Raw genomic sequence first — 12,012 nt, forward strand, 5'->3', positions numbered from 1 at the left:
TTTTATCGTTAACTTGGTTTCTTTGGGTCCTTTCCTATGTGTTATGAATAAATCTTCTTTGTTTTTGGTACCGGTGCTGGTTTTTTTTTTTCCTTGTATGTATCCGCGAAACCTTAAAGACCAGTCCATGAAAATATTGTCAGACATAAACCGGTCTGTGGCACAAAAAAGGTTGGGGACCGCTGATATAAATGATTAGTTAACTTACGTTATTGGATTCTTCTTGGTCACTGTCCTGGATCTCAGTTTGGAGTGGCCAGGTTGGGAAAAATAAACACACATTTAGTGAGATTGTTGGATTTAGTAGAGAGACTGAATTAAGAGAATTCATCATTAGTGTGACACAGAATATCACTTTCACCGATGGTCTTATAGAAAATGATTACAGCTATACAACACTCTTTACAGTAAGCTGAAGAAACGTGTCTCTGTGCACGGGCCTGCTGTGGCTCCTCTGCTGTGTTTTATCCAAAGCAGTTGGAATCAGTACAAACACACCAAGTTTCTCTGTAAGAGCGTCACACACATCTGTTCCCAGGATAACACTGGAAGTGTCATGGTTTGCTTGAGGACTCACACGCAGGACTCAGAGGCACAGTTGGTATTTATTACTGTTCCACCAGGTGTATATACAAATAGTACAGGGGTAGTGCTATATACAAAGCGGTGACAGGGAAAAGGCTCCGGGGAAATCCAGGTAGGGAAAAGACACTTGCTCCTCTTCTGACTCTCTCCTATCGTGACCAGTCTCTCTCCAAACACTCACAAAAAACAGGAATCCACTCGGGGAATGCAGGGTCGGGTCCAGGGGATCTATGTACAGAAGGAAACACACGTTAGAGGTTTTGCGCAGGGAAACGAAAGAGAACTTGCTCAGAGCCGGGCTGCACTGACGCGAGTCACACACAACGATCCAGCGATGAGTAGAAGCCACTCCCTGGCTTAAATGCTGGCTGCACTGATGAGGCCCAGGTGTTTCCTCTTCAGAGGGGCGTGGGCCGAGGGCGTGAACCCGCCATGAGTTCCGCCCTGGCGAGAGAGAGAAAGAGACCGCTACTAGTCAGCGGCCTGCTGATCCCCTGGCCGTGACAGAAGTGTATAGATGAAACACCAGGTTTGCCCCGGTGAGCAGTTGCATTCGTTAGACGTTCACTGTGTTACTTTTGCTTCCTTGCGAGTAAAATAAACACGTTGGAACTCGCTGCTCTGTGTGTCTCACTTCATAAGAGAATTTTTGAAACATGTCCCACAGAGACACTTTGACACATTTCTGTCTCTCCTCAGGCTGACTGTACACTTACCAAGAGACATGGGTTTACTAGTAGTAGCTACTCAACAAAGCCAGGGAAGAGGTCAGTGCATTCATTTTTTATTTTCATTTTGTACGTAGACTACTAGTCCAACATTTGGACACACCCTCTTATTTAATGGTTTTTCTTTATTTTTACTGCTTCCACATTGTAGATACAAACTGAAGACATCAAATACATGAAGCTAGATATATAGAATAATGCAGCAAAGAGAAAATGTATAAATAACTCTGAGGAATCTAAAATATAAGACATTTAAAGTAACCCTTTGCTTTGTTCTTAATGACGTTGGGACCATCTGTTGTGTTGTGCAGCAGTCAGGTTGGTGCACAGCTGACAGGCCTATTTGACAACTGCTAGAATTCATATTATGGCAAGAACCAATCAGCTAAGTAAAGAGAAACAACAGTCCATCATTACTTTAAGAGCTGAAGGTCAGTCAGTCGGAAAACTGCTAAAACTTTGAATGTGTCCCCAAGTGGAGTCGCAAAACCATCAAGACTACGATGAAACTGTCTCACATGAGGATCGGCCCAGGAAAGGAAGACCAAGAGTCTCCTCTGCTGCTGAGGATACATTCACCCGAGTCACCAGCCTCAGGAATCACAATCACAAGCAGCAGCTCAGATCAGAGCTCAGATAGATGCCACACAGAGCAGCAGCAGACACATCTCTACATGTTCAGTGGAGACTGTGTGAATCAGGCCTTTATGGTCAAACAGCTGCTGAGAAACCACGACTAAGGAAAAGCATCATTGAAGGCAAACTGAACCAGCATGGCTACCACAGCATCATGGTTTGGGATGAGATGGAGCGCAGAGTGAAGGCAAAAAGGCCAACAGGTGCTCAGCATCTCTGGGAACTCCAAGACCGTTGGAAACCATTTCAGGCGACGACCTCATGGAGAGAACGCCAAGAGTGAGCAAAGCAGTAATCAAAGCAAAGGCTGGCTTTGAGAGTTATTTCACACTTGTTCATTACTGCATAATTACATATGTGTTCATTCATGATGCCTTCAGTGAGAATCTACGATGTAAACAGTGTGAAACTAAAGAAAAACATTAAATGAGAAGGTGTGTCCAAACTTCTGACTGGTAGTCTATTTCACAGTATGCTTTAGGTGTTTGGTAAAACTTGCTGCTTGTGTTTTGTGCTGTAGGTCGGGGAAGGAATGCCTGGCTCAGCCCTCTGGGTTGTGCCATGTTCACTCTGAATGTCCAGATTGAGCTGAACTCCAAGCTCGGACAGAGGATTCCCTTCCTGCAGCACCTGGTTGCTCTTGCTGTAGTGGAGGCTGTTTGCTCACTTCCTGGATATCAGGTATCCCAATATCTCCATAATAACATTAAGACATCCAACTGTTTAGCAGTCCATGTTCTTATTACAGCATTACTACCAGTTAATGTCACTGTATTAAAAGCATTTTATTCGAAGCACTGCAGCGTTACGGCCTTTTTCCTGCTTAGATGTTCTTCTATTGTTCTAAAAGATGATTGTGCCCTTACTGTAAGTTTTATTTTATTCATTCTTTTAGGTTTTTCCTCATATGCCCTGTGTTTGTTCCCCCATCATTAGCCTAGTATTTACCCAAAAGTTGATTCTGTTCATCTGGACGTTTTCAGTGGGAGAAACATTTCATCATCATCCAGGTGACGTCTTCAGTCTCAGCTGACTGCAGGTTTCCAATCTTATAAACAGGACATTTGCATAATGACTGAAACCAGCACCACTGAATGAACTGTGATTGATCATTAATATGCAAATTATCATGGACATTGATCAACAACCACTGATCAAAGCCCATGAGTCCCATTCACAGAGAGTTGGGCAATGACTGCAATCACAGCATGTAAGATGGTGACAGATGTACCCTTAGGTAGGGCTGCTCAATTAATCGAATTTTAATCACGATTACGATCTGGGCTTTCAACGATCATTAAAAATGACTGAGCCGATTATTAGCCCCTCCCTCATTTATCCGCGACACCTTAAAGGCCGGTCCGTCAAAATATTGTCGGGCATAAACCGGTCCGTGGCGCAAAAAAGGTTGGAGACCGCTGATTAAGAGGACCCGAGGGAAGCTCGGAAAGCTAAGCAGAAGTTATTTGGAGAGTGACTGCTGTTGGTTGAAAAGAGAGTTTAAAAAAAAAAAAACTTCAGTGGTGTTGCACACTATTTTATATTATTTTTTTAAAGTCATTGTTAACCCTTTAAAGCCGGTCAGAGCAGCACGCTCCGTTTTGCGTAACTATTTTTAAATCCCTGTAGAACCTGAACCGTGTAAGCTAGCGCAATAATTTGTTTTGCATATGAAACCGGAGGAGTTGTACTTACATCTGATGCCATCAGCTTGTCCTAGGTCACGGTTTCCTTCCACATAAAGCTTTGCAAAAATTGCATAAAAAGCGCTTGCAGGAACAAAAACATAATATTCCAGAAACACGCTTTGCCGTTCCTATCAGCTGTTCGTAACACTTCCCACAGTGAAATGATGCACCTGCTGTTTTCTTTGCAAATTTGCATCATAGGATTGTTTTTTGTTTTTCCTGCAGTATATAAAAATTGCTGTATCTCCAAAATAAAACTATGAAGACACTCAAAATAAATTTCCTGTTGTTGTAAACTATTTTTTGCAACTTTATTGTATTTAAAGTTTTGAGGGATAAACCTCTTAAATTTCTCCAAGTAGAAATATATGTAAACAAAACAAAAGCGATTTTCAATTTTTTTTGTAGTTTATTGCACTTTTTTGCAATTTATGTAATTACTATGGACTTAATGCATACATATTATTAAAATATGGGCTATAACAGTTGTATTGATGTATAGCAACTTGAAATGCTCCCACAAATGGCACTACAGCATGTAAAAAAATAATATAAGCTCTGGTGGACTTGGTTCTATAGTAGGTCTTAAAGGGTTAAATAAATATCGTCAAATAATCGTGATCTCAATTTCAGTGAAAATAATCGTGATTATCATTTTTGCCATAATCGAGCAGCCCTACCCTTAGGCCCCCTCTTCCATTCAGAGATGGTCTTTCCCTTTTCTCATAAATGGCCTCCTTGACTCCGCCCTCAAACCAGCGTTCCTCCCTGTCCAGGATGTTACATCCTCATCACTGAAAGAGTGTCCACTGGCCTGTAGCTGTAAACAGACTGCAGAGTCCTGATGAGGTGGCTCTTCTGTGTTGTGGCGTCCTCTTAGCCAGAGGTTGTTTGGTTTCCCCGATGTATAAATCCTGGCAATCCTCCTGCACTTAACAGCGTACACTATGTTACTCTGTTTGTGTCGGTGTTTGGAAGAAATGCGTCTCAGCTGTTCCGATACTCCTGACATGTACGGGATCACTACGGGTTTTCACTTACGCAGCAGTTGTAGCGTCCTGATGACACCCAGTTTGTGCTCCAGTGGATGTGGAGTCAAACCTTAAATACTGATCCGTATGCGTAGGTTGATCAAGGAACTGACCTCCCAGCCCATCGTTCCTTCAGTGGTGCTAGTTTCAGTCCTTGTGCAAATGTCCTGTTTATAAGGTTGGAAACCTGCAGTCAGCTGAGACTGAAGACGTCACCTGATGATGAAACATTTCTCCCACTGAAAACATCCAGATGGACAGAATCAACCTTTTGGGAGAGCATGCATGAAGACAGCCTAGTATTTACCTCATAATGGAAATTAACATATCCAAGCATGGTCATTAACATGCAATTACTTGGTACCATAACCTTGTTAATCACATGGAAATGTTATTAGACTATTTTCACACATTTTGAAGTATAATAAAGATCATTGTGTTGGTATTAAAGTACATGTAAGATAGATGACGTTTAACCTCCTGTAGGACATAGATCTGAGGGTGAAGTGGCCCAATGACATCTACTACGGTAACCTGATGAAGCTCGGAGGAGTGCTGGTGACTTCCACAGTACTGGGATCAACTTTTCATCTGCTCATAGGTGACAATCTGCACAGTTCAACGGACACATTTCACTCATATCAACATGAAGCCGTTCCTCACATGGCTAAACTAACATGCTCATTTTAAACTTGTTAACATAAGAGAGTACCTTAATGTAGCAGTATACAAAGTTTTATATGAGAATGGGCGTCTGATTGGTTAAAACCGATGAGGAGAAATCCTAGTGTACATTTATTCTGCCTTCGTTGGCGCCCCGAGGTGGTCCCAGCCTCTCAGCAATCCTGAAGAGCAGCACCTACACGGGTATTAGATGTTTTTCCCTGTTCTCTCACCTTTCACCTAATCACTTCTCACATCTTAGTTAGCATGAAGGCCACCCTGGCTGAGATACTGGATATTGTTTTTGTCTCACGCCGTCCCGATGACCCACCTTATCATAGGACTTTGTGTCCCTTCACCTTGAAGCTTCTTCACTGTCGCCATTTCTAACTAAACACTGTCTAGACATCTAAATTCTTAAGCTGTTCACTATAACACTAAATAGTCCCTCCTCTTACACCTGTTAAGGTGTAAACCTTTATCTCACACATTGTCTTCCCCTTTCCATTTTACAGGGCATCTGTGGTGCCCTGGAGCTTCAAACCTTCAACACTACACTTGCTTTTGCCCTCAGAGGCCTTTACTCCCTCCTGTTACACCTACTCTTCCTCGTCACCCTCTGACTCCTCCTCCACTCGGAACAATGGCAACTGTTATGATGTAGAGTTCTTCTCCTTAGACAAAACAGCTACGATCAACCTATCCGATAGCCGTCTAGCACATGGAATACAACAACAATCACAGGAAAGTGGAATAGCTAGAAAGCACGCTATTTATACTAACAAGGACATGCAGGGGTTTACGCGTTTCTGTCGGCTGTCTGTCGCCGGTTTCTGCCAGATTAGTCCTCACCTCGCCCAAAGTTCGCTAGGGTGGTTGTGCAGGTACACAGTGTGTCAGGTGGTACCAATTAGCTCCAGCTTTACCTGGACTGCATGGGTTATACATTGAATCACCTCATAGGGTCCAGTCCTGGGTTCAAGCCACTTTCTCTTGTGAACTTTCACCCATGCCCACTCACCAACCTTTACTGCTCATTTGGAGTTGCCTCGGGCTCAGCCAGCTGCACCTGCTTAGACAAAACTCTGGTCAGTTTAGTCAACGCTGTCGTATGTTCATCACGACTCACCTGCCAGACATCCAGAGAGGGCATATGACTCATGGTGGGCCAGGGCAGGGAGGTTCTCATTGACATGAGAGCAATGGGGAGAGAGTCCACCCACATCAGTCTAGTTCCATAAGAGAAATCAAGAATCTTTCTCTTCAGAGTCTTATTTGCCCTTTCCACCAGCCTTTGTGAGGCAGGATAGCAAACGGCCCTGAAACTGTGTTATACCTCGAGCCTTTTCTACCCCTGCCAGTTCTTTATTTGAGAAATACGAGGCATCATCGGAGCATATGCTCCTCGGGACCCCAGACCAGGGTATTAACTTGTTTTTCAGCCACTTCACTACAGTCTGCGCTGATTCATTTTTGCATGATACTGCTTCCACCCAGCTTGTGAACTTTTCCACCATCACCAGAAAGTACCTGACCCACTCCCACATCAGTGAAGTCAATTGTGATATCTTGAAGTGGAGCCTCTGAGACTGGAAACCTTACCACTGGGCATTTGTAGGGCGCCCTTGGGTTGTGCTCATTGCATGTGTGACAGCCCGTGACCTAGTTCATCGGTCCCCAACCTTTTTTGCGCCACGGACCGGTTTATGCCCGACAATATTTTCACAGACCGGCCTTTAAGGTGTCGCGGATAAATACAACAAAATAAAACTAGTACCGGTACCAAAAAAAAGAAGATTTATTCATAGATCTAGAATGGCATCTGATTGGGGAACCTTGGCCTTGGCGCTCCTTCATACTGTCTCTGGTTGGACACTCCTGCTCCTCTGCCTGTGAATGGGTTTGGAAAAGAGGGATAAGGCTCCTGAGGCCCTGTTGTGCCTGATTTGGCATTAGAGAGGACCTTCACACACTACAGACTGCCTGGATTGCATTATTGGAGTTATGTTGTGCACCTGCATGCCTTTCCTACAGGGTGGCAGCCCATTTTAAGCACTCCAGCATCTCTTTGTGTTATTTCCTTTTTTATGTCTCCGATAGTCTGTCAGTTGGGCATTCCTTCCTTAGAACTCCCACAGGTGATCCCATTACAGGTTGAATAGTATAGCGTATCCTTCTCATGACCCGATGCTGGCTTCCTTTAGTAGTTAATGTGTGGTGTCTCTCCCCTCCAACTTACTCAGCAGGGCCCTCGGGTCTCCACCTCCGTAGGTGTCTCCCATCGTCTCTCCCTCTAGGGTGGTCTGAGGCTCCTCCTCCCACTGGGGGAAATTTGGAAGGTAGGCCTCAATGTCTCTTTGGGGAACATACAGCAGGCCTCTTCCATCTACTACTCGTAGTGGCAGTTGGGTTATTGGTATTGATTCCCCGCCTTGACCTCTCGGTCACATCCTACGAGTCTGGGGTGGAGATCTCTCAAATGTGAGCTGGGACCCCTCTGCACCACTCATTGGTGGAGGAGTGAATACCCCTGTGAAGTCTCCCACTAGTGTACCCTGAATCTGGGTTGTTGGTTGTTTCCTTCAAGTCGTGTGGATCCTCCTCCAATTTTCCACTTGTCTTGGATCTCGTCCTCCAATCTGAGTCCTCCTGTAGGGCTGACCCTTAATATGCAGCCTGTCGATGGCATGGAGGGCGTGCTGGCACTGGTTTGTGCTTCGTGGATAATCTTTTTGGTGTGCAGTCCGAGGGGGCTTGTGAACTCCCAGTGCTAAGTGATCCTTCTTGTTTCAAGGTGAGCTCAGCAATGGCCTGCTTCAGTTCATTCACCTGCCAAGTGGATTGAATTACCACCTTTACCCCTGTGTCTGCCATTTCTGTCACTTCCCTGTGAAGTGTAGCATTTGCCTTCTGATCCGAAGCCTCATCTAGATCCAGGACGCCAGTCTTTACTTGGAACAGTGGGGGTACTGCCCCCAGCATCAGCACAAGGGGGCGGCGTTGTGAGCAAAGCAGGTAGAGTCTGGCCGCGCTCCTTTTTCTTCAGAGTTCCCTTCTCCACCTTTCTGTTGCTTTTTCTTTCATTTCTTCGCTTACTTCCCTGCTGTGTGTGTGTGTGTGTCTCTTATGGTCTTTGCCGATCATTTTCAAACTGGTTTGGCTGGAAATAACCATTCCTGTTTATGTGGTTTCTTTGGTCCTCACAGCTTGGTTGATTTATTTGTTCGACACTGCAAGGAGTTTACACTAGCTACCCAGTACACACTGTGCACATCCTTGTTTTGTTTTTTTGCAGAGGATGGGGCATCCCCGGTTGTCACAGCTGACACAATGCAAAGTCAGTTAAAGAATAAAATGTTACAATCCTAGCAGAACGGACAGTAAGGTTTTATCAGGGAAAACATTGGTATGCTGGCCCTTTGCTACTATTGTACCAAAACACCACTATTCTAGCTTCTTGGAGTTCATCTTTTATAAACAATGCCTGAATGACCCCCTCATTTCTGCACCAAAGTCACTGCAGATCAGTGGTGTTCGATACAGCTCTGTTGTATTCTCATCTCTGCTTTAAGGAATTTGTTTTTGCAAAGAAATTATAATCTGTTGAATAAAACGGCATGAAAATAACGTACACATTGGTGACCATAGAAAACAAGCAGCAGAATTTATACCTACATTTCTGCTGTATATTCACATATCACACATTCTATCCAGTTAAACATTTTTGCGTCCTCACCTTGGGCCTGAAATTGCTTACAGTGTGTTCACTCATTGGTGCATGTTAAATGTTAAAGTTCACGATGGTGCGATTGGACTGAAATTGTTTGGCTTGTTTGGAGGAAAGCCTCTTTTCTCAAAAATGAACTTGGTAGCATGGCTTGGGTTTGCATCTGAATAAACCAGAAGATTTCTGGAACAATGTCCTTTTATAGTAACACGAATTCTGTTAGCACAGCGTGGGGAGGTGATGGTTTGGGCTTTTGCTGCAGTCCACCATGAGATATCATATTTAACTGTAAAACAGCAAAGTATTCTGCAGTCAGATGTGAGGCCATCTGTCTGACAGCTAAAGTTTGCCAAAATCGGATTGTCTAGCATAACAACGATCCCTCAAGTACAGCAGCAACTCTATAACATAGTGGCTAAAGAGGAAAAAAATCAAGGTGCAATAATGACTCAGAGTAAAAGTCAAAATCACGATCCTGATCAAAACACTGTGGAGGAACCTCGAGAGCTGTGCATGGATGAATGTGCACAAACCCAGGTTATCTCAGAATATTGTAATTATCTCTTAAACGTGTTCTTCCCTACAGGCTGTGGGGTTAATGTGACAAACAGCAACCCAACAGTGTGCATCAATGACCTGATCCAGTCGTACAACTTACAGCACAACTGCAGCCTGCAGCCGCTCAGCTGTGCCCAGCTCATCGCGAGAACTGTCAACTGCCTGGAGGCCCTTATTGACAACTTCCAGCAAGGAGGCCCAGAGTCTGTCCTGCCCACGTACTACAAGAGATGGCTCCACAGGTGTGTAACGTAGACAACTCTTGATGCTTTGAACTAAGATTTCACTTTTACTTAGAATCACACACTTTCTTTTAGCAACATGGGAACAAGGATTTAATGGGCGATTTTCAGTGTAGAGATGCACTGACCGGATTCAAATCAAGTATCCTTATGATACCACTTCCTATTTTTGCTTTTACTGACCCAGTCTCTAATACAGGGAAACTGTAATGTCATATATCTCTCTAATTACAAATTACATAATATTTAACAATCTCTTGTGTGGATACAAATTGAGGTAATTAAATGTGTTCTCTTTATCTTGTGATTAAATCTCATTCAGTCATATTTAACTTTCTTTTTCTGATTCGCCTGTTAATAGACTTTTAATCTTTTATGTACATATCCTCAAACGCTACTAAAATGCAGTCAAATCTAATTTATATTCCATTGTGCATTCAGAAGTACATAAATGGTAAATGGCCTGTATTTATATAGCGCTTTACTAGTCCCTAAGGACCCCAAAGCGCTTCACATATCCAGTCATCCACACATTCACGCACACATTCACACACTGGTGATGGCAGCTACATTGTAGCCACAGCCACCCTGGGGCGCACTGACAGAGGCGAGGCTGCCGGACACTGGCGCCACCGGGCCCTCTGACCACCACCAGTAGGCAACGGGTGAAGTGTCTTGCCCAAGGACACAACGACCGAGACTGTCCAAGCCGGGGCTCGAACTGGCAACCTTCCGATTACAAGGCGAACTCCCAACTCTTGAGCCACGATTGCCCCACGAAGCATAACATGAACAAAACTGTGTAAAAGAAAAATGGCACATAAAATCCTGAAACAGATGATGTTTTGTTTTTCATGTAAGAGTAAAGTGGCTCTGGAGTTGGGTTTTAACCACTGTTCAACTTAATTAAGTTTACTAGACCCCACATTCACATTTAAACTGTAAAAACTGCTCTCTTTGTTCTGACCTCAGTGGAACCTGGGTGCGTCTCTGGAGTGAGGACGGCCCAGAGGTTCAGGTGATGGGTCTGGACCACAACGGTTTCCTCCAGGTGCACAGCAAGGAGCAGGGTGTGGTCTCAGTGGAGCCGGATGGAAACTCGTTTGATATGCTGAAGAATCTGGTGGTCATCAAAACACATTAGGACCAAATTCATAAAGCACAGACTCATTGTGTGTGTGTGTGTGTGTGTGTGTGTGTGTGTGTGTGTGTGTGTGTGTGTGTGTGTGTGTGTGTGTGTGTGTGTGTGTGTGTGTGTGTACTGGACCATGTTAACCAGATGTTTTTATGTTGGTCAGGTTACTTGTTCAGAAACATACAATAGTGACAAAGACAGAAAAAACATGCAGAGATCTCTGCATTGGTAATGACTGGTGTGCTGGTCTGGGACTACTAAATGATGTTAATGTCTTACAATGTATATTCATTTTGTCTTTCAAAATAAATCTTGTACCCGTCACTAGAATGATTCCATGAAAACAGTGAACAGTGCGATTTGGACTGTTGCTATTTTCAGCAAAATAAAGATTTCCACACACGTTTTTTTTGTCATTTCCCTGGTTAGACCCTTTTTTCTGTAATCATGATTTTCAGGGGAAGCTTCAAATGTTCCGACATATGGAGGACCCTGGAGTGTCCTGAAAGGCCTGAGGATAAAGATGTGTTGAAAAGTCTAGCAAGTCACTGACAAAGCTTTTCTTTGGATGTTAGCTGCTTTTTGTTCATTTTTTTTGATCCCCCACTGCTTCAGTAACTGCTTCAGGATCTGGGAAGGCCATTCCAGGACTGTCAGTGTTCCATTGTATGTTTTTCCAGGTATGCTTTAACTGCACTGTTTAGGATCATTGTCCTCTTGACAATCTCTCACACTCACTGCACCACTCTCCTGACGTCCTGCATTCATGAAAATGACTATTTGAATACAAATTGTCAAACAAACATTCGATTTGACTCAGATAACGGTCTTCTGAACTGCTTTTTCCTCCACCACGTTAAAGTTGTGATTCACGGAGGGGAATCTCAATTCTGTAAAATTTTAATCACGTCAGCAGTAATGACACCCGCTTATGTCAACTGGACATCACTATTATATTTCAGTTCAATTCAGTTTATTTATATAGCGCCAAATCACAACAACAGCGCTTTATATTGTAA

The 12,012-nt window shown here is 43.7% G+C and overlaps 1 protein-coding gene across 1 annotated transcript in view; it reads left to right on the forward strand.

The window, feature by feature from the left end:
* Nucleotides 1-11,397, forward strand: part of hlcs (holocarboxylase synthetase (biotin-(proprionyl-CoA-carboxylase (ATP-hydrolysing)) ligase)) — a 50,246-nt gene extending 38,849 nt beyond the window's left edge. Inside the window, exons 7-11 of the mRNA XM_085469344.1 lie at nt 1,285-1,352; nt 2,470-2,630; nt 5,155-5,269; nt 9,645-9,858; nt 10,831-11,397. Of these exons, the coding sequence (XP_085325470.1) occupies nt 1,285-1,352; nt 2,470-2,630; nt 5,155-5,269; nt 9,645-9,858; nt 10,831-11,002 (730 nt within the window). The 3' untranslated portion in view covers nt 11,003-11,397. The remainder of the gene's footprint in view (nt 1-1,284; nt 1,353-2,469; nt 2,631-5,154; nt 5,270-9,644; nt 9,859-10,830) is intronic.
* The last annotated feature ends 615 nt before the right edge of the window (nt 11,398-12,012 follow it).

This window comes from Copadichromis virginalis, linkage group LG10 (genome assembly GCF_057382275.1).
Source record: "Copadichromis virginalis isolate Kocher_CV1m ecotype Utaka linkage group LG10, C_Virginalis_male_GT1.1, whole genome shotgun sequence".
Classification (NCBI taxonomy): domain Eukaryota; kingdom Metazoa; phylum Chordata; class Actinopteri; order Cichliformes; family Cichlidae; genus Copadichromis; species Copadichromis virginalis.